The sequence below is a fragment of the Scyliorhinus canicula genome, chromosome 17 (genome assembly GCF_902713615.1).
Source record: "Scyliorhinus canicula chromosome 17, sScyCan1.1, whole genome shotgun sequence".
In the NCBI taxonomy this organism is placed as follows: Eukaryota; Metazoa; Chordata; class Chondrichthyes; order Carcharhiniformes; family Scyliorhinidae; genus Scyliorhinus; species Scyliorhinus canicula.
Window position 1 is genome coordinate 19570962 of NC_052162.1, and position 22697 is coordinate 19593658.

The following is a 22697-nucleotide window of genomic DNA, read 5'->3' on the forward strand; positions in this document are numbered from 1 at the left end:
GCCCATTACGTTGCATAGCTACTTCAATGAGGCCCTTGAATGGAACCACTTCTCCTTAGTGTGTCTTCATCAATATCCTTGATGCACTTAAGGGAATATGTTTAAATTTATCTCTGGCATCGAGACTGCTGACCCAGTGTCAACCTCCATCCTTCCTGGTTGTCCATCCATAGTTGAGTGACCCAGTATTGGTGTGTAGTACCAGAAATGGCTAACTAGGATGTTTGTGATAACTCCTCCTCTGACTGTGAGTTGCTTCATTTTCCTCGACCTTTTTGTACAACATGGACATTCCTCCTTTTACTTTGCTTAAATTCTGCCTTGATTTGTTGTTCTTATTTTACTTAGAGCTTGCTTTTTCTTCTAGCAGGCACACTCTGTGTTCTTTTTTTCCACAGCTTCGACTTATCATGTCTTCACACCAACATTCAGCAGCAGAGTGCCCTGGCTTTGCACATGATAACATGTGCGAAAGTCGAGATTCTTGGGTGTCGATTCAGCAGCCATTTTGTGTCTTTGAGTACACAAACTCAATTGCTGAGCTTTCTTTACAGTCAGCTTCAGAGGAACAATGATTTCCACGGCTTTCTACAGAGTTAGATTATTCTCAGTTGGCAAACGATTCTGTACCGCTTCGCTGCAGAGACCACAAACTAATCTGTCCCGAATCGTGTCATTCAGCACCTCTCCGAAATCATAATATTCTGCAAGTCTTCTAAGCACAGCTACAAATTGTGCGATTGACTCCCACTCTTGGTTTCCTCTATGGAATCTAAGTCTCTGTACAATCAGTAAGTGTTTGGCAATTAAGCTGCTTGCAAATATCTACAATCTACTTTCTAGCTCCTCTGGTTTCCCCCCTCCCAATATGCTCAGGAAATTGGGTACCATAACAACCTTATCTATTTTGTTTGCCTGCAGAAAATAGTCAAACTCTCAGAATAGGAGCTCCATCGCTCTGCATTTCCATCAAAGCATCCCACGATGCGAAACCACCCCCCCCCCCCCCCCCCCACACACCATTTTTCTACCGATGGAAGTTTCCAGTACACACACTCTGCAACTGGTTTTTCAGCAGCTACCTTGATTCCCTCACACACAAGCTTCAGCCTCTTATTTATCACAGACAGCTGTCTAATCTGTTCTGCAGGAAGATTATCATTACTCATGTTCACAAGCCCGTTAGTTCTCCATAACATGTGCCACCCCGGATGAAAGGTTTTCCTTCTAGCATTTGTTTTTCCAACTTTCCTCGGTAACTTTCTTCTTCCCGAATTCCCGTAGATTTGTAGTCCTCATCGCCAGTTTTATGTTGTGTTTTGGAGGTGTGATTCTAGGGAGCACAGTGGTTTAAAACAACGGAGCTTTAGTTAACTGTGTGTTATCACTTACATGGCTGTTCTTTTCTCTCATTTCCTGTGGTAGGACTTATGACATCACTTCCAGTGAATATACTAATACAGCAGAGCTTCACTCGAGCCAATAAAAATTAATGCAAATACATAATGTGGTATCTGATCAGTCAAATAGTGGCTTGGTGATGGTATACATGGCTTAAAGCTTACTAGGTGTTAGATTCTGAGAAAGAGCTGTAATTAGACAGTATCTCAATTTCACAACAGCGACAATGCAGAGAAAGATACTGCTGGCTGGATTAAGTCATACTGTAGTGGCATCTGCCCATAGGTCTGGAAGTCCGTGATCTGGCATGAATCTGCAGTGGTTGGCTGAAACCGATTACATGGTGGCAAACTGATGGATGCAGCTGATGGGCCCGGCTCTGATGGAAGGTAGCCCCACATCACGTGATGGCTGTGGTGGGACTGGCACCATACACTGTGCTAGAGTTGGAAGTTGCCTTGCAGGTTTTTAAGAAAGCTCTGCCGGTAAATCTTCAGCATTCCAAAGTCTATGGAGAAGATTCCTCCACCGCCACTCAAGATCATTTGGTGGCATCAACAGGTCCAACTGCGGTTTGCGATGCCACAGGCCAGCTGGCACATCCCCTCCAGTGCTCGAGGGTGAAGAAGGGCAGGGATGATTCCCATGCTGCCATTAGCTCTCCCTGCAGGCAACCCCTTAAGTGTCCTCCCCTGAGGAACTCCGATCCGTGATGGCAATTTCGGGGATGACTTTCTGTGCGTTGTTCCTTAAATCTTGGATCCGGAGGATTCTGAAAGTTCTGCTCTCCCTCTTAGCGTCAATTCAGTGAGTTTTTACACCAAGAATGGTGTGGAGAGGCTGAATAGACTCGGACTGTTTTCATTAGAAAGACAGAGGTTGAGGGGTGACCTGATATGGGTCTACAAGATTATGAGGGGCATGGATAGAGTGTATGGGCAGGCACTCTTTCCCAGGGTGGAGAGGTCAGTCACCAGGGGGCATAGGTTTTTGGTACGTGGGGCAAGGTTTAGAGGAGATGTGTGAGGCAGGTTTTTTGCGCAGAGGGTGGTGAGTGCCTGGAACGCGTTGCCAGGGGAGGTTGTGGAAGCAGATACATTACCAGCGTTCAAAAGGCATCTTGACTAATATATGGATAAGGTGGGTAGAGGGATACGACACAAGGAAGTGCTGAGGGTTTTGGCCAAGGTTGGTATCATGACCGGTACAAGCTTGGAGGGCTGAAGGGCCTGTTCCTGTGCTGTATTATTCTTTGTTCTTTGTAACCCAGAAGCAAACCCAGAATTTAGACTAAGATCCACCATGTGCATTTCGCCAAACTTCAACCTCACCATAACAGTGAGGACATGGAGAACAATGAGTTTAATTTTCTAGTATTGTGCAGATTTATGCCAATTGTGCATTTTGCTTGTGGCTTAATGTGTAAATATATTTCTTTGTGTATGGTAAACCATAAAAGCTGGAATGGTCCCAGGTTTAATGCAAGCATTCACTGATTAGAAGAGATGGTAATGTCACTGAGACCTGGGTTAGTGCTCTGGGGATATGGGATATGGGATCTGGGGATCCTATCTGGGGATCTCTGGGGATATGGGATCTGGGGATCCCATCTGGGGATCTCTGGGGATATGGGATCAAATCCTACCACAGCAGAATTTAAATTCAATCAGTTAAACCTGGAATTCAAAGCTAGTCACAGTAAAAACCCAACTGGTTCACTAACGTCTCTTGGAGAGGAAATCTGCTATCTTTACCAGTTGTGGCCTACATGTGACTCCAAAATGGCCAAGCAAGCCACTCCGTTCAACGGCATTGCCAGTGACGTCCACATTCCAGTTAAGAATTTTAAAAACTTAGTCAAGCAAAGATGGTGTCTAAATCCTGAACTATGAAATTATCTGATCATTTTGTCTTCAGGTCGCACTCAAATGATTCCTGTTGGGCTTGGCGTGGGTGTCCACTGTTTACTGGGCTCATGCATGAAGAATGATCATTCGCATAAGGTTCCAAGAAGGAGTCAACTGTTGGAAACCTATTCCTGTAAAATTCAGTACCTTCCGGAAGAGGGAGAAACAAGACTCCCATCTTGTGCCACATTTAGTGTGTGACTTTGTATATCCCAATAATCCTTTTGTCATTCTCAACAGTGTGAACAGTTCTCCGCCACGATCTCCCCTTGTAGCACGCACCATTACTGCGAAAGTCGAGGTAGGTCAGGTATTTGCATTGATGACTTCCAATGTTTAGGTACAGGAGTTATTTTTATTTCTGTTCTATGATTAGAATATGGGATCTTGTATAGTTTCAGAAAAAGAGCATAAAGTATTGAAAGTGCTTGCTATGACTCTAGTAATTGAAACCTCAACCTCAATATATGTGTGTGCAGAATTCATTTATTTTGGGATTCAAAGCATTAAACAAATAGTATTGAGGTCCTCTATTTGCTAGTTGTCTGTATATTTTCTCTGAATTTTCTGATTGGATTGTTTTGTTTTTCAATACTTATTAAGAAATGACAAATTAATCCATTTTCCTGCTGCTTACTATCATAATATAATAGACAGGGGTCAAGGGGCGTATGTAGCCATTCAAGAAAGCAACTTCAGTGTTGTCACTGGGACTGTAGTGACATGTGATCATTGATTTGTGAAACATTTTGTACATTCAGCAGGATAATTATGGGTTTTGCCCTTCCAAACGTGGGAGGTAGCTGTAGAGACGATAAGCATGAGGGTGAATAGTATTTATAGCGAAAGTTAATAGTGGAGATGTCAAATTAGAACTGTGGAAGTAATGTATTGCACAAGAGTAGAGAGTTGTTTTATACATGAATTCCCTCTGCTTTATTGATACCAATCCATTTATTAGGCCTAATGACAACATTGTACTTTGTTCAAATTAACACAGTGAGATTCATCTTGAATGGGAATAAGGGCTGGAGTCGAGACTGATTTATTTTTTTCAGGATTTTTTTCATTGGATGGTGATCAGAATTCTGATTAATTGTCCTGCTTGTCATCCCGGTAGCACAGAAGTCGATTGTGCGACTTCTTGTGGAATTACGCATGTTAGAAAGTGGACAATCGGACATCAGATGAGCACAATGATAGATTCAGCTCTAATACTCCATCAGTCAGATTGTCTGGCATCACTCACTGAGCGACACAGCAAAGGTTCAAACTCCTGGTGGGAGAGCAGGGTAGAATAAAATGCTTAACATAGACAAAAGTGGAGCTGAAAGATGCTAAAGTTAATCACCCTTTTTCAATGGGCAGGTGTGATGTGAGAACCTATATATCATCACGGATTACTGTCTTTTGGAAATATTGTAAATGGCAATTAAAGCAGGAAAAGAAAATAATGCCAAGGTGCCCACTATAAATTGAGGCTGGTGATTTTGAATCTTGTAATTACAGATTCTTTGCATTTTTGTATATTTAAAAAAATCTGTTCTGGGTATAACCTACAGCAAACTAACTACTATTTAGAGATGTGATTATAGTAATTCCGATAACTAATGCACCAGATTAAAACTTGATGAAATTTTCTGGATAGTTTTCACTCGAGCCCAGTGTTAATTTGCTGCACATTCCTCTGTCTTTTCAGAACCCAAGCACCATGCACTCATCCAGTCGATCATAGTCATGGATTCTCACTCCTGTTGAGATAGTTTTGTGGTAAGTTTACAATTATTTCACTTGGTTTTCTGTTGTGCCCGCCTCTGTCATAATGAGGTTAGGGTTAATCTATTTTCTATTTTCTTTTTCTTTTTTCATTTCTTCTCTTCCTATTAGGCTCATTGTTGTGCAGCATAAAATTTGACCATTCAGCCCATCCTGCTTGTGCTGGCTCTTTGGAAGAGCTTTCCAATAAGCCTCCCTCCACTGCTCTTTCCCCACAGCCCTGTAAAGCTTTCAAGTTCCCCACAGCCCTGTAAAGCTTTCAAGTTCCCCACAGCCCTGTAAAGCTTTCAAGTTCACAGCAACTTGCTGTTTTCTTCACTTTCTTCAGCTCCTCTTGCCCATTTCTCATTTAATAAAGTCAAATTGTAAGGTTGTGATTGGGAAGTTCTACACTTCACATTGGGTTCACCTCTTTGTCAAAGCATCTCGCTTGAGGACCTGGCCTGATGGTGAATAAACTTGGTACTTGGCATGTACTAGGGCAGCACGGTAGCATGGTGGTTAGCATAAATGCTTCAGAGCTCCAGGGTCCCAGGTTCGATTCCCGGCTGGGTCACTGTCTGTGTGGAGTCTGCACGTCCTCCCCGTGTGTACGTGGGTTTCCTCCGGGTGCTCCGGTTTCCTCCCACAGTCCAAAGATGTGTGGGTTAGGTGGATTGGCCATGCTAAATTGCCCGTAGTGTCCTAAAATGTAAGGTTAATGGGGGGGGTTGTTGGGTTACGGGTATAGGGTGGATACGTTGACTTGAGTAGGGTGATCATGGCTCGGCACAACATCGAGGGCCGAAGGGCCTGTTCTGTGCTGTACTGTTCTATGTACTGTTCTATGTTCTATGTCTAGCATATCGAAGCCTCGAATCCCTAAAGTGCTGAAGAAGCCCATCGAGTCTGCACCGACCTTCTGAAAGAGCACCCCCACCTCGGTCCACTCCCCCTCACACCCAGCCCCATCCCTGTAACCCCACCCAACCTGCACATCTTTGGACACTACGGGGCAATTTAGCACGTCCAATCCACTTAGCCTGCACACCTGAGGAAACCCACGCATACACGGGGATAACGTGCAGACTCCGCACAGACTGCCCATCACCCAAGGCGGACTCGAGCGCGGGTTCCCGGCGCTGTGAGGCAGCAGTGCTAACCACTGTGCCGCCCCGTGAGAAATGTCAAATGCTATCCCAAAGGCCAAAATGTCAAACAGCAGAGTTGCTAAGAAAATGAGAGCTCATAGAATTAAAGGGAAAGTGACGGCATGGATGTGGAATTAGCGACACCTGCCTGATTATAGTTTTGTTTAATTGTGGCTTGCTGTCCACCATGAAATTGCTGTTTGAGAGGCTGTTGTATGTATCCATGTTGTAGTCAGGAGGGTGGCCACAGTACCACCTACACCTGGTAAGTTGTTCAGTTTGCCAAGTTACTTGCGTGGACTCTCGGTTTGCTGCTACCTGCCTGTGCTAGTCAGCAACCTTATCACGGTTCACTCTGATGGAATACATAGGGATCTCCTTTGGATCGAGATGGCTTCCAAATGGTAGAGCTAGTAATGAAAGATCAGAATTAAGTTAATATTCCATGACAAGCTTGGCAGCACTTGTCCTGAAACAGGGAAGTCTGCAGTACTAGAGGACACCATTAACAATTGGCCTGTAACTCTGGGTCATCAATCTACAGTTTCTCTGCTTCGCATAACATAACCCTGAAATCCAAATAATGGGCAAGGTGTTGCTAGCTGTAAACCAAGAGGATCACCAAATTGAATTTGTGTCACATTTTTTAACATGAGGAATGTCCAGAGGGGGGGTTCTGAGATGAAGACAGATGTCAAGCAAGAGAGAGACATTAGGAGAATTCATAGAAAGCTTATCTTTTAAAAGTGACCCAAGTTTAGGGAGAAATTCAAAGAATTGGACCAAGGCAGCTAAAGGCTGGCACAGTGGTTAGCCCATGATAATGGAGCAGGCTCGAAGGGCCGAATGGCCTACTCCTGCTCCTATTTTCTATGTTTCTGTGAGACCATGAAGCGATTTGTAGACGAGGTTGATGATTTTAAATTTAATTAAGTGGGGCACAGTGAAAGTGAATGAAAATAGAACTTCGGCAAGAAATGAAGGACAAAAATTTCGACTTCATGGAAGAATGGCAAGCAGGCCATCAGGATATTTGACTTTGGACACAACAGTGGAATGTATTAGGGGAACAGTAGTGGAGGGGCCAAGCTGAGGTGGTGTTGGACAATAGGCTAGAGGTAGGAGCACAAAGTCTTGGTGCTGCATAGGATGTAGAATTGAAAAATCAGCTTGGGGTTTGACAAGATACCAAGATTGCCGATGGCCTGTTTTCAGCCAGGTAGGCAAAGAGGAATGTATCTCTGAGATACGGGATTGGAGTATTTAGCAGGAGCTTATAGTGATTTACTTTGTTCGTCTGGATGTTGAGCTCGAGGAGGTTGTGTTTGATTTGGACATGCTGTCGATGAGCAGCCTGATAGTATGGAGGCAGTCAAGAAAAGAGCCGGAGAAATAATTTTTAATTGTCCAATATCTAGGTAAGTGTTGCAAGTCCAGCAGGGGCAGGATTTTCCCACCACCCCGCCTTGTCTTTTTTGGCGGCGGAGGCAACCCGCCAGCGGGATCTACCGGTGCCGCCAATATCAGAGGGATTTCCCATTGACAGCATCCTCATCATCGGGAAACCCATGCATCGGTGTGGGGCCGGAGTTTCCTGCCGGCGTTAATAGCCAGTAAATCCCGCTCCAGACGTCCGCTTGAGAATGTGGTTCACTGGGTTCTAATTAATATGCCATGCAACCTCGTGTAACTGTTCTCATTTTGGTAGGTGGAGGGATAAATGTACTAAACCCTAAGAAAAAAATGAATAATATTGGCTGTCTAGGCTCCAATTTCTAATACTGCTTCCCTATAAACTTTTCCTTTTCGACCCTTGTCCAACATATGGACAGTGACCCAGGGCTGGGATCGACCCGGGTCCTTCTCGCCGTGAGGCAGTAGTGCTATCCGCTATGCCAACGTGCTGCTCCAACTGCATTAGATAGTTCATAGATTCAGAATAGTGTTTCCTTATGATAAATACAGCTGTCACTTGTAGTAAAATTCAAAGACATCTCTGCTTGTCTGACTGTGCCCAAACATGTGAAGTTGACCAAAATTGAATAGAACAATATCAAAGCAGAGAGTCATCAGGAAATACTTGAAAATAACATCTTTGAAGTGGCCGCCTACATACCAGAGTTTAATACGTATCATCTGCAGCTGAAGGAAGCATTAAGTACCCGATGTTTAAAGTGACTGTTAGGGTCCTGGGAAGGCAAATTAAAACATGTAGTGAGGATGTGATTCGAAATATGAAATGAAGTTCTCCGATGATCACAAAAGGATAAATAAAGATTTGAAATTATCAATTGCTTTGGGACAGTTAGAAAGTTTCTAAACTGGAAGAACCTTGGAAAAGTCATGGAAAAGTCACCAATCATTATTAGCGATCAGAACATGCTTGAATTTCACATTCAGCTTGAGGGAGTGAAGAATAGGTCCAAGAGTAGTATTTTAAACTTGAATAAAGGGAAATATGACGGTGTGAAAGCAGAGCTAGTTAAAGTGCACTTGAAAATTAGGGTGGGGTGGGAGGAGAGGGGAGGGGATAGTGGGAGGAGGTTAGCTTCTTTGGCCTCCTCCCTCCTCTCGGCACAGGGAGGCAGTGCACTGCTTGTTGGTGGCTGGATTTACTCTTCCCTCCGTGGCCAATGGGATTTCCCATTGAAACCACCCTGCACCGCTGGGAAACCCGAGGGAGGGGGTGGGCTGTCGGCGGGACAGAGAATCCAGCTGCCGTGGAACGGATGGAGAATTGCAGCCTTGGTCAAGGGCTAGGTTAGGGATGCAGTGCGAGGCATTTAACAAGATATTTCAGAATACACGGAGTAAATAAATCCCAAGGAGAAAATAAAACTAAGGGATGGACCCCCCATCTGAGTTTAGCTAAAGAAGTTAAAGATAGTATCAAGTACAAAGAAAAACCGTATAATTGCGCAGAGATGGGTGACAGATTGGGCAGCAAATGAAAAACAGCAAAGAATTACAAAACTATTAATAAGGAGGGATAAATTAAGAGTTAAGGGGAAAAGCTGGTTGGAAATGTGCAAAAACGACAGTAAGAGTTCCTGCAGAAACTTATAAAGGAAACGTGTTAACAAAGTGAGCATTGGTTCTAAAGAAAGTGAGTCTAGGGAGTTGATAATAGAAAAACAAGGAGCTGGCAAATGAATGGTACAGGTATTTTGTATCGGCCATTATGGAGGCTATAAGTAACATCCCAGGAATGGCTGTCAGGAAATAAAAGCAAAGGAGGAAATCAAGAAAATTACAATCACCAGACAACTGTTACTGAGCAAATAGTTGACAAGTCCCTTTGTGTTCCGATGGACTTCATGCTAGAGTTTTAAAAGAAGTAGCTAGTGAAATAGTTGATGCATTTAATTTTCTAAAATTCTCTAGATTTGGGGAAGGTCGCATTAGATTGGAAAATAGCAAATGTAACTCATTTATTCAAAAAGGGAGATAGAAACAGAAAACTAAAGGCCAGTTAATTGAACGTCTGTCACAGGGAAAGTGTTCGAGGCCATTATTAAAGAAACTGCAGCAGGGAAATTGGACAGATTCAAGGTAATCAGCCAGAGTCAACATGGTTTTGTGAGTGGGAAATGATGTTTAACCATCTTATTGGAGTTTTTGAAAGAAATACATACTGTGGATGAGGAGGACATATGGATGTGCTAGATTTCCAGAAGGCATTTGATGATGTGTGGTGTGTATGTGGGATGGCTTCCTCGATCAATACGTTGAGGAACCAACAAGGGAACAGGCAATCTTGGACTGGGTGTTGTGCAGTGAGAAAGGATTAGCTCAAACTCAAGAAAATCGATGCCGACACCAGTGTGACCGACAATACACCCTGGGACATAGAATCGTTAAACGTGGAATAATAATAATAATCTTTATTAGTGTCACAAGTAAGCTTAACACTGCAATGAAGTTACTGTGAAAATCCCCCAGTTGCCACATTCCAGCGCCTGTTCGGGTACACTGAGGGAGAATTCACCTACCAAGCAAGTCTTACGGGACTTGTGGGAGGAAACCGGAGCAGCCGGAGGAAACCCACGCAGACACAAGGAGAACGTGCAGACTCCGCACAGCCAGTGACCCAGAGCCGGGATCGAAGCTGGGACCTTGGTGCCGTGACGCAGCAATGGTAACCATTGTGCCACTGTGCTGCCATACAATAAATACAGTTAACTTGACCCCAGTCAATGACCCGCCAGCAGCCCCACGATTCTCAGGTTCTGCCTTCTGGAGCGATTCTCCAGATTGTCCACCTTGGTCCTCAGCACCTCATTATCCCTGGTCACGCCATGCCACCTCTGCCTCCAGGGAGGTGATAAGGTCGCTCTGCCTCGAGAGGGCCACCTCCACACCCTGTATCACCGCGCCTCGCGCCTTTACCGTCTGACCTGTCTTTACCAAGGCCGCACAAGTGGGGGCCAGGGCCCCTTCCATTGCTCTGTGGAGCTCTTCCGAGACAGCCTGCTGCAACTTCCCAAGTTCTACCACCAAGATGCCTGAGAGTATCTGTGCCGTCAGCAGACATGCCAAAGTCGCAGCAGGAACCTCCACCATTTTCTCAGCAGACTAGGCCCGAGGGGCTTCTGAGTCTGACCACGATTCTTTGCTTGTCTGCTGCCTTGTCTTGTACTTTGGGGGCATTCCTTTTACGCGGGAACCTTATCCCATCAAACTAACAAAGTTCCAGCCCAACTCGCCCCCAAAAACCAGGCGGAAAGGGCCAAAACCAAGGTAATCTGGTGGGAGCCACCTCGTGTGCACATGCCCTCTACATGCCACCACCGGAAGTCCCCCCAACTTTGGTTTTATGCTTAATGGTAGGCGGCACCTCCTCGCAGTACTGCACTGAAGTGTTGTCCTTGCTCAGTTATCACTCTGGTGAGAGTGCTGCCCATTAATGCTGTCCGAGATTAACCTGAATGAAAACAACTGGAATTCATATCTGGCTTTAATGGCAGTTGGTTTGTTCAAAGGTGAATGGTAGTTAATGTTCAACCGAATGTCACCTGTACCTGCGTGGCCAGAATCTAATAATTACAGTCCATCGCTCATGATATCAGATGCAATTTTTGTGCAGTGTACATTCTGCGGGATAGCAGAGGGAGGAGGTGGCTTCAGATGCAGTAATTGCAAACTGGCAGTTTTCAGCACTTTGGGCAAGTTTACAAACTGTTATAATAAATAATATGCTGCTGGTGGGAGTGAAGGAGATAGAACCATGAAATGTTTGGAATGAGCAACAGAGCTAATTTATTGATGGGATTTGGACATCATAAACCCCGAGCAGAACCGTGAGCTTTTGATGTAATTATCGGAATTCCAGGATTGCATCTTGAGTTTAGTTATCCACTTGCCGAAAACTGTAATACGACCTCAAAGTATGCTAGTGTCAGTTCGAACCACGGCAAAAATGAGATAGAATTTCTTCATTCTGGTGCTCTGCCACGCTATTCACAGTAACAGTTCAGAGTATTCCAAGTTTGGTTCCACCTTCCCCTTACTCCTCTTCTTCTGTCCGTCGCTGAAGATTCTACCTGGGGTATAATTCTGGAAGGAGCAGCTGTCCTCCAGTATCTCGCCCAAGTGACAATTCTTAACATGTGAGCTGAGATGGCGTCTGTCAGCTGTTTATCTTGGCGTTCAACCACACACAGGAGGCTGGGGCGGGGGTGGGGGGGGGGGGGGGGGGGGGGGGGGGGGGGGGGGGGGGGGGGGGGGGGGGGGGGGGGGGGGGGGGGGGGGGGGGGGGGGGGGGGGGAGGGGGCAGGGGGGGCGGGGGGGGGAGGGGCAGGGGGCGGGGGTGGGGGGGGGCACACAGTGCAGTTGCCCACAGAAGCAGCAAGGTGTGTGTTTTTTAGCCAAGGGGTGCTTGCAACAGTTTGAGTCTCGAATGTATGTTATTCATTTGTTGTCAGTGTTGGGCAATGGCTTCCATGTGTCATTTCTATTTTACAGATTTCATGTGAGAAAGGCCTGGCTGGTTTCAGGGACATTGCTGCATCTGAACTGGAATGGTTATTTCTGTGAACTAACTTGCACTTTTCAAGATCTCTTCGGGAACACCAAAGATTCTCCAGATTATCCACATGGATTCTAACGAGGAAATGTTCCACCCCAGCAACGCCGGGGCAGTGTATTAAACCACGAGTATCAGTGGTAGTGTTCTTGGGGCTTATTTTTCTTGAATTGCTTTTTTATTTCAGTTCTGATGTGTTTTATTATGTACCTTTTTGGGAGAAGAATAAGCAACTAGTTTGTGCGAGGGCAGCTACAAGTTTTAAAACTTTAAAGTGCTGCTGGTCATCCACACAAGCTTCGTTAAACGTGCAATGTACTTTACCACAAAAAGCCCCATTAAAAATAGGGACCAGCTTACAGAAGATTTTGCTTGACTATCACTCCACATAGGTTTAAAAAAGAAAAGGTGGCTGGTCCATTGATTTTTAGAAATTCTGTAAATTGTGGTTAAATATACAAAATGTGAGGGCTGTTTCTCTTGATGGCATTATCAATTAAAATAGTTTATACTCGGTTGAGGCAGGGCGGGCATTGAGAGATTCATTGAAGCGAGGGCAGGGCGGGCATTGAGAGGTCCTTTGAAGCGAAGCCATGTCATTGTTCAGAGTACCTGAGGCAGTAATCGTTGCTCTGTGACATCAAAAGGCACATGACTCTGGAGATATGTTACTCTTGATGTGAACTGGGCCATTGTGACATTGGCAACCTGCGTGTGTGGAAACTATTTTCCAATCCACCTTGTTTTGACTGAGAGAATGTTTTACTCCACTCTTGTGTCAGTCGAGTGGAGCTACATACAGCAAATTGGCAAAACAACCTTGGCATATAGAATCATATAAATGGATATGGCCAACAAGCTCATCTGTCACACACGGGTGGAAAGTAAGATTTTTAATTCCTAATCATTCACTTTTTTTTAAAGTAGAGGCTTCCTTTCAAAAATGTTGACTAAATTCCTATAGAACTAATGATTGAGAGAGTGTGATGCAGTGGGACAAACACTATACTTTCACCTCTAGCTCTTGGTTCTACCTCAGGGTTATGGGAATTGAGTAGTTTGCATTGCTGCTGTATCTAAGGGTTCCATGAAAATGGAGTTAAGAGCATCGGTCCAATTGCCTATGAGGATTGGTCCTTCATTTGCCACCAACTAACAAAACAGTCAAATAGATTTGAATATGGAGATGATAAATAAACTGATGACTATCATCTTCTAAGTCTGAGTATGAGATGTGTTACTGGGGCAGATCAAAGGATGCGGAGGAATCTGCACCAGATCTAACTTGAAAGAGTTTTCTGCTGCAGCGGTGCCAGAGGTGGGAAGGTTTCCCATTCTCAGCTCTAACACCCTGGCTGATGTTTTTTTGAAAAGAGAAGTTCACAAATGAAGAAAGGAAGATGCCAAATAGTGATTGTAATTTAAAACGGCTGTTATATCCAGCCTTTTCATGCCCAGACATGTGTGGGATTTCAACAAAAGGAATGAGTGTAAATGACTGATTTTCAAGAGGTAACTGGACTGTACAATTTGTAAATTAAAGTACAATTAAATTATTCGGCACTTAATATTACTGGCAAAATCCTGTACATATGTTGTTCCTTTACTTGGTCATTTTAATTTTTAAAATCTACGGATAAATCTCTCCTTTTATATAGCACAGCATATTTTGAAGATATATATTTTGTTTTTGTGGAAAATGATGTCCAGTGGGCTGAGTTCAGATTTCCAAGTGGAAGACCTTCCTGTTTGGCCTTTGAACCACTGGGCGAAGGAATGGGAGGGAGCACCTGTGCTGAAAAGTTTGAGTAGAAAGTTTGGTAAAAAGAAGTGCAGATGCAGAATGTGGAACCTAGTTAGTGTGAGAACCTTTACAGGCTGGCCATTTAAAAAAAACCCGGGAAGGGGGACTGTCAGGAGCATTCAGGCAGATTGAAAAGCTGGAGATTCTGTGAAACTTGTGTGGATTGAATCCTAAGAACTACTTAAAATGTTTTCTGAAGCTCAACGATCATGGTGGGAGCTCAAACTCTGGTACTGCGACATGGCTGGATTATCAATGTTTCTTTACTCACTGATGGGTGTAACGCTGCAAATTGGTCTTCATATTGTTGGCAAAGTCAACAAATGGTTGAAGCTCCCATTTCTCATGTATGCCGAGCAGCCTAGCTAGCTGTATTACTGATGTAGAATGACACAGCCCCTGTAATTAATATCTATTGTTGTTACTGGATCAGTCTTTCTCTTTCTTTAGTAATTAATTATTTTGTTGTTAGCTGCGCACAATTATTTTGTCGACAAAATGCACTTCAAAATATTACAATCGTTGTTGAGACATGATAGGTTATGTACAAGTGTTATTTCTTCCCTGTTGTTTTCACATCTTGATATATTTGGCAGAGGCAAATTGCAAGTGTGACTATTTGGAAGCCTTTACTTCAAACCTACCCTCTTGGCCAATAAAACAAGTGTTTGCCATCGCCTCAAATAATGTGAAGCATTGTAGAAGGGCAACATTTCAGCTGGCCAATACCTAGGAGGTGGATATATTTATTAATTAATTTACAAGTCCTCCATTTTCTATAAGCCAAGCATTTACAAATGTTAAGCGATGAGGTGAGAAAGGTGCTTTCTGTCAAATGCTGTGATATTGTATTCAGAACTGTCTGACTTTTGGAAAGCCGGTCTGCCTGTGATCCCCTGATGTGCCGAGTTAGAACATGTCCAGCTCTGTAATCATAATGTTGGATAGTTGACACTTGTCTGAGGAACAACTCTCAGGATATCACTCAAATGTATTTGCACTAATTGTGCACATTTTGTCAATGGAGTGACCAAATGGCCGTGAAAGCTGATGGAAAGATGTTCTGAGCTGTTTGGTGACGGGGAAAATATTGGTGATCATTCTTAACTAGCTTCAGTTGTTGCATGTTGACCTTGTAGGAGCTTTAATGGTGTTGAAGCTCTACAATCTCGGTCTGTTCTCCTAATGGCCCAGCTGGCATATTGTGTGGCACTGAACTATCAAGACTATGAAGAGACCAGCTTCATGACTCTATTGGATATGTTAATATGAAACATTTTATGGGTTGTCACATTTAGCCTCCTAAATGAAGGAGGTGGGGAATAGAATCAATCTGGTTCTTGTTCCTGATAGCTTCCAAAAAGTAGGATTGGCTCACCTGTGACTTAATGGGTTGAAATTATTCGCTGTCCGTGATTGCAAATGAAAGACAACCAATCGGTTGAAAGACAACCCTTTAACCCAATAGGAGCTGCTGTATTCAGCAGAAGAGGAGTAAAGTGGGAGATAATGGGGTAAACAAATTCGAAAGGTAAATGTGCAAACACTAATCAGTAGCAGGCTTTGGTGGGTTTTAAGAAAGAGACATTTTCAAAACCTACAGATGCCTTGGTGACCAAAGTGGAAAGAATTTGTTGGGGTGCCTTGAATAAGGAAATTCACTTCTTGGGATCATCTACTATTCAGATTTTAGTTTCTATTCCCCATCATCAAGCAATTTAATATTTTATCCTGTATATTTTAAATGGGATGTTGTGGGTTGTTTTCCACAAATGGTGGACCTTTAAGAAGTCACAATGAGATTTCCACTCCAGACTCAATCTTACCCACAATAAGGGACAGTTTTGTTTCTATAATTTCCTGCACTGCACGATGATTCCAACAGAATTAAACTGAGGTGATGAACTGGAGCAAATTCAAGGCATATGGGAATTCTGATTCAAAACGTGGAAAGCAATTTACTAAATCGAAGCAGGAGTTATGTGGGGTGGGTGGTTTGAAGAGAAGATCTTGGAAGATGTTGACCTATGTAAACAGAGATGCAATGACTTCTACACGATTGCTAATAAAGAGAACGCCAAGCTAGAAACCAATGTCCGTCTGCTGATGGCTATTCTCACCTTGTTCCTGTACACATCTGCTTTGGCACTGTAAAATGGGTATCATTATATATTTGATGTGCGGTTGAATGTTCTGTATCACATTGTGGATACTTCCTCTTCTTTGCTTTTTTAAAACTGTTGCGCTGGCTTCTTGGTCGTCTGCATCTGGCGTGATTGGACAGAATTTCTCTGCCCGCCATGTTGATTGTGCTTTTGATGTGTCGGTGAATTCTCAAGCTGTGCTCTTCTGCGACAGGTGTAGTAACCACAGGATTCCAACAACATGTGTGGGACTTCCATACAGAAACACATCACCTTAACTTCAATATCATTTCTGGAAAATAGTATATTTAAAAACAAGGTTTGCATTTGATAGATCATAGTTATAATTACACTCCCATTGAAATATGTGAGTGAGTGAAAACATAAACAATATTTGTACCAGGCAGGAAGCCACATTTTTAGTCTTCAAAGAGAGAAAGATTAAACCTTTGCACACTCTCTCCTGCAGATGGAATTCATCTCTCCCGATTTGTGTCAGGTGGGCTGGAGTGTGCAGTTGCCAATTACCTGGTCCTCACACCTGCAAAACAGCAGTTCTGTGGGAAAGGAGGATTTAAACCAAAAAGAAATTCCCCTTTTTACAATCTGAAATTTTACCACCCTTTCAATATCACGTACTAAAGAGAGGCACAAGTACCTTTGCTTACACAATAAAAGTGGAGGCTGATAGGGTTTAATTAGCTCATGAATCTTTACCGTCAAGGTAGATAGAAAAACGGCAGAGACAGAAAGATAATACTTTAGACTGTAAACACTTTATATTAAAAAAAAAATGCAGAATTGAGAAATAGCAGAAATGTCCAAGAAATGGTCCAATTCCTTTACTTAGGTTCTTTTTGTTCACTGAAAATGGCAGCAGTGTTTCATTCAGGCTCTTTACCAAGTCACTTAATGGGGCAGTGATATTCTAGGAAAGGCACAGCATGCGATGATAACCGACAAAATGTTCTCAGGATAAATAGGGCATTGGCCCTTCATAACCCAGCTATCTAGAAAGAGATAACAAGAACAGAGTATGCTGGAAAAACCCCAGCAGGTCCAGCAACATCTGTAGAGAGAGAAATTGGAGTTAATGTATCGAGCCAAACTGACTCTGCTTCCTGTCCCTAAAGATGCTGCCGTACCTGATGGCTTCTTCCCCCATTCTCTGCTCTTGTTTCAGATTCCAGCACTCACAGTATTTTGCTTAGATGCCTGTCATCTTTCGAGCGCAGCACCAGTTGACTGTTAAATGGCTATGATTTTCTACTTATGACACTATGCCCAGAAGTTTATTCAGTGTGTTGATTCCTCATCCTGGTAGAAGTTCTAGATTCCTCAGTATCCAGTTTGAATCCACTTTTAGTAATTATGATGGACCATGGAGGGGTCACTGAATTTTCTCATTTAATACCTTTTGAGAGGAAACTTCATGGAAGTATTTAAGATAATTGGTTATCTGTTAAAGCTTAAAGGGCTCCAATTTTCACCCGTAGCTCATTTGACATCTTGGATCAGACTCTTGCTTCTTCCCTGAACAAGGTTTGAACATTACTGCTGCTTGTCAGTAGCTGAATCTGGATTCAGTAGTCAGTGTTGCAGAGAACTGTGCACCCTATGAATTACGTGTTACTAATTTGGCAACACAATTCAGCATTATTTTCTGTGCTGTTATCAAAAACGTAATATGTTAAATGTTGCATCTATTCTCCTAGAATCCCTCTTTAGTTAAAACAAAAGCAACATACTGCAAAGGCCGGGGATTTAATGAGAAACAGAAAGCATTGGAAACACTTGGCAGGACATGCAGCATCAGTGAAGGTGGAAACTGGGTTAGCTACCTAAACTGATGGATGCTCCCAGTATTGTATTCCTTCTTTGACTGGCTCGTTGAATTTCTGACCTGGTCCCCTTTTTAAGGAATGAGAAATTCCTCCTTGCCGGTCGTTGGTTTTCCTCCTTGCCAATGATGTAAAATTCAGTTTTTTTGCAGGATATTGGTTCATTAAAATACATCTTTGAGCAAGTTGTGCTCAGGCTTCAAGTGGAGGCAAACACTCTAAAGCACTCATGCCGATTCAAACATCATTTGTTTTGTTTTGTTTTGTTTGAGGATGAGGCCTTGGAGAAAGTGTTGATGAAGATATTGTACCTTCCCAACTAACTACCCATCCAAACAGTTTAAAGTATCAGATTCCCTTGACGTGCTTGTGCATGCCAGACATGACTAATTGATTAACAAATAGAAGCAACATGCAAACCTTTCTTCACTTTCCCCACCATCGCTCACGCACTACTTTTATTTTTAACCAAACACTAAAGAGGACCCCTACCTCTCTAGATCTTTAAATAAACAACATGGTGACTGCTGGTCGCAGGTGCATCAGAATGGACAGGTTTATTTTGGGGTCTTATCTGCCCGCCCTCCTCAATGGAAAAGGGCTTTGCCTCCGCTTAGTACCGTCAAAATAATGATGGTTGAGATTTAGATTTTGATTGTCAGGTGCAAATGAAATGCAGTAGTCCGTGTAGACAGACATTAAAGTACACTGCATTCTTAACCCTTAGCACTTCCTTCTACATATACTGGAGTCTTAGTGATGGTGGTGCCATTGAAATGCATGTACATTGTGTTTTAAGTGTATATTGTGTTTAATATTACATGTTTACTATGGAAATAAAGTGGGTGCTTGCAACTTACAGTAAGTACCTCAAACAGTGATCACGTGTCTGCTTCCTGCTCCCAGGCCACGTTAGGTGAATGATTGCTTTCACCTGTGCAACATCATTACCTTTCCAGAACTAAATGGAAATCAAGTATTTTTCTTGAAGCACTGATCTATCCATGGATGCCAGCTGGCTAATTACTCCAAATTGAACTAAATGATGTTGTGTTCAAGGTAATTGCTCACTTCATTGCAGGTATCAAACATGCCAGATTAATGTGAGGAAATTGGGCCCAACTTTTTTTCATACAAATGTTTAATGAGCGTTTGGAATAATCTCAGTTGAAGCAGATCACATAACTGGGTCAAAAGGGTTTTATACTCATAGAGAGCTAGTCCAGTGTCCAATTTATGAAAATAGCCAAACAAATAAATTTGTCGTCCCTTCTCCCACTGCCCCCCCCCCTCCCCACCCTCACCCCCACCCCCACCGCTGCCGCCAAACATCTCCTCCAGAAAAGGGGCCTGTTTCCATCGGTATGTTTTTACGATCACTTTACTAAACTAGCTCCAGAATGAAGCGATGAGTATACAATGGGAAAGTGGGTAGTCAAAATAGTGCAGACTTGATCACACGACCTAACAATTTTTTCTGTTCCAATTGCCCTTTTATAATTGTAAATGAACTTAATTTAAGATTTGGCGAAAGATTTTAAACGGCATTTATTGATTTCTGTGAATTTCTAAGGTAACCAGAAACATTTTCCTCTTCCCTGCCAACAACCAAATCAGGACTGTTAACAAAAACACTTGGGGAATTAGTCTGGGAATGAAACTGACGACAATTTGGTCTGATCAATGCGAACTTTCATTTTTTTTTAAATAGCCTGGACAAAAGTTAAAAGGGGAGTATTTTTCTGACAAATTTTCAAAGACTGCTGCTGTAAAAATCAAATGTGTCAATCTACGGCGTGAATAAGATTGAAAAAAATGTTGGAATCGGAAACTAAAAGCATATACGATTTGGGAAATGCATCAGTCATTATCTCCAACAAGATAGGGTATGATTTCAGGTAAAATTCTCCATCGGACAATTGACATCATCCCAATGCTAAAGGGAGCCTATGGCCCAGATTTTCACTATGATGGGGAGACTTTCTGTCATGGCGAAAATAGCAGAAATGGCTGAAAATACTAAGCCCCACTTTGCCAAAAATGACAATTCTTATTTTCGAAAGAGTTGTGGAGGCCGGGTGCTTAAAGTATGTTCAAGGCTGAGATAGGCCGATTTTTAATCAGTAAGGAAATCGAGAGGTATGGGGATAAGGCAGGAAAGTGGAGTTAAGGATTATCATATCAGATCAGTCATGATCTCATTAAATTGCAGTGCAGCCTCGATGGGCCGAATGGCCTTCTTCTGCTCCGATGGTCACACGGTCTCATGGACGATCATAACTGCGGGCAGCCATTTTTATTCTTCTGTCTCTGCATACCTGACCCAGGAGTGAAAATCTGGGCCTGCATCATTTTAGGGCAGGTACAGTCCTTTTAGTTAACCTGACAGTGATTTCTCCCCTCACTCAGTAAACGGAGCACTGAAAAGGGAATTTTAACCCCCCAAAACAGGAAGACATTTTTTTAAAATTCAGAGCTAACACGATCCACTTCGAATTCGTCCATTTCTGGTATTATCGGGGACGGAACAGGGGTTGGTGGTGGAAGTTGGGGTTCATGGTGAATGACTGACCCGAAGGAGGAGGGTCACTCATTGATATGTTTTAATGAAGCTGCACATCTCTAATTGTTTTCGTCTCCATCATTCTGACATCAACACTAGCAGGGCAGGTTTCCCTGGGCCGCAGGATGCCCGATAGCTAAAAGGGAGAAAGGATCGCTACACCGGGCAGACATGATTCTCCCGCCCAGCTCCTGCTCCATCTCCCTGGGGGTGCTGTGTGGGCTGGTGCCTGCTGTCAAAGGTGTACCCTCCTGGTAGCCGGGCAGTCTCTGCAGCCACGCAATGGGCTTCAGAAAATAGCAATCCGGCAGTGCCGTTAGATCTGGTGGCAGATAGCAGTCTGGCGGCAGATCTGAGGAACCCTTGCTCTTCCAGGCTGGCTTCCTGACACACAACTGTACCCCTGGCACCCGCCATTTCCTCTCTCAGTATTCTATGTACCTTAACAGAGGAGCAATTAAAATTCGGATTTTATAAACCGAATCTTGGAAAGGAAGAAAAGCTAACAAACAGCACACATCTGGTATGTAAGTATTTATAATTCCCAGCGCTTAGCTTTCTTTTTATGAAGGAGAACCAGATTTTAATTAAGGAACTGTACTTAATTTGTTCTGATGATTGTACTCCTAGAGGCTCCTGAAAACTGGCAAAGGTTGTGCTTGTCATGATCTTTTCTCCACTGGAGTAAAACTGCTGTAGTTACTCCTCAGTTTAGGTACTTTTCTGCCACTTGGTGTCAGAGAAACGAACAACCCACACCCTGTTTTCTTTTTGGTCCTCAAGTTTTCATCCTCAAGTGTCTGCCCAATTCCATTTTAAAGTTATTCATGAAATGGCTTCCATCTCCTTCTCAAGTTGAATGTGCCAAACCTTGCCAGAAAAGATCTCAGCTCCTGCCTGGGTCTGTTTTCAATGAGTTTAAATCTATGACATCTGGCTATTGACCCACTCCCCAGAGGAAATAGTTTTTCTCTGTCTATCAAAAACCTCTCTTCTTGAAAACCTCTATTTGCTCACCTCTTAATCTTCTCTGTTTCAAGGAAAACAGACGCCTGTTTCTGACCTCTCCTCATAAGTGAAGTCCCTTGTCGTTGGTCATATAGGCCTTCACATCTTTCCTGAAGTGTGGTACCCAGAGCTGTCCACAACACCGCAGCAGTGGCTTAGCTAATGATTTGTAAAGTGCTCGGGTAATCTCTGCATTTAGATTCCTTTTCGCTGTTTTTAAACCTATGTAACCTGTGTGTTTTTGTATCCAACTTATCACCTTCTCCCTTGCTCTGCCACTTTATAGGACTTATGTACCTGGACAACAAGGTCTCTCTGTTCCATTTATCATGTATAATTTGCTGCCTCCCATTTTAGGGCAGCATTGTAGCACTGTTGCTTCACAGCTCCAGGGTCCCAGGTTCGATTTCCTGCTTGCGTCACTGTCAGTGTGGAGTCTGCACCTTCTCTCTGTGTCTGCGTGGGTTTCCTCCGGGTGCTCCGGTTTCCTCCCACAAGTCCCGAAAGACATGCTGTTCGGTGACTTGGATATTCTGATTTCTCCCTCTGTGTACCGAACAGGCACCAGAATATGGCGACTAGAGGGTTTTCACAATAAATTCATTGCAGTGTAAATGTAAGCCTACTTGTGACAATAAAGATTATTATAATAATTATAGTCCTCACAAAGTGCATCACTTTACACTTTGCTGCATTGAACTGCATCTACCACACCTCTGCCCTCGTCATCCTGTAGTCTGCCACCATCCTCATCAATATCTTCTACTTTGCCAAGTTTTTTTAATCTCTCCCAACTTTAAACTCCCAACTGCTGCTCCACCCTCGCAGTCCTTTCCATGTGTGCTTTGTAGGAAAGTATCACCCCCCTGCCGATAACCACCTTAAGGAATTTTCACGTCAAAGGTGAGATAGACTCACTTTTATCAAATTTAATATATTCCTCAATGGTAACGGATATGTGTTCGCAAAATCTTTTGTCTGCTAACAATACCGTAACCAATCTCCATGTGGAAGGACCAGACTCCAGTTCCAAGTGCACAAAATGTGGCGCATGATCTGAAATCACAATCGGCGAGTAAAAAAATGTGGCACATGGTC

General features: G+C 43.2%; 1 protein-coding gene across 4 annotated transcripts in view; it reads left to right on the plus strand.

Moving 5' to 3' along the window:
* The window catches only part of LOC119952435 (oligophrenin-1-like), a 205463-nt gene extending 186554 nt beyond the window's left edge, over positions 1-18909 (plus strand). For 3 of the 4 annotated variants that reach the window (XM_038776185.1, XM_038776182.1, XM_038776183.1), the window contains 3 exons: positions 3549-3609; positions 5008-5078; positions 12179-18909. In XM_038776185.1, the coding sequence (XP_038632113.1) occupies positions 3549-3609; positions 5008-5043 (97 nt within the window). In that variant the 3' untranslated portion in view covers positions 5044-5078; positions 12179-18909. Of the gene's footprint in view, positions 1-3318; positions 3515-3548; positions 3610-5007; positions 5079-12178 lie in introns of those variants that run through there. The other variant, XM_038776184.1, reaches the window with a different exon arrangement.
* Positions 18910-22697: the final 3788 nt, after the last annotated feature.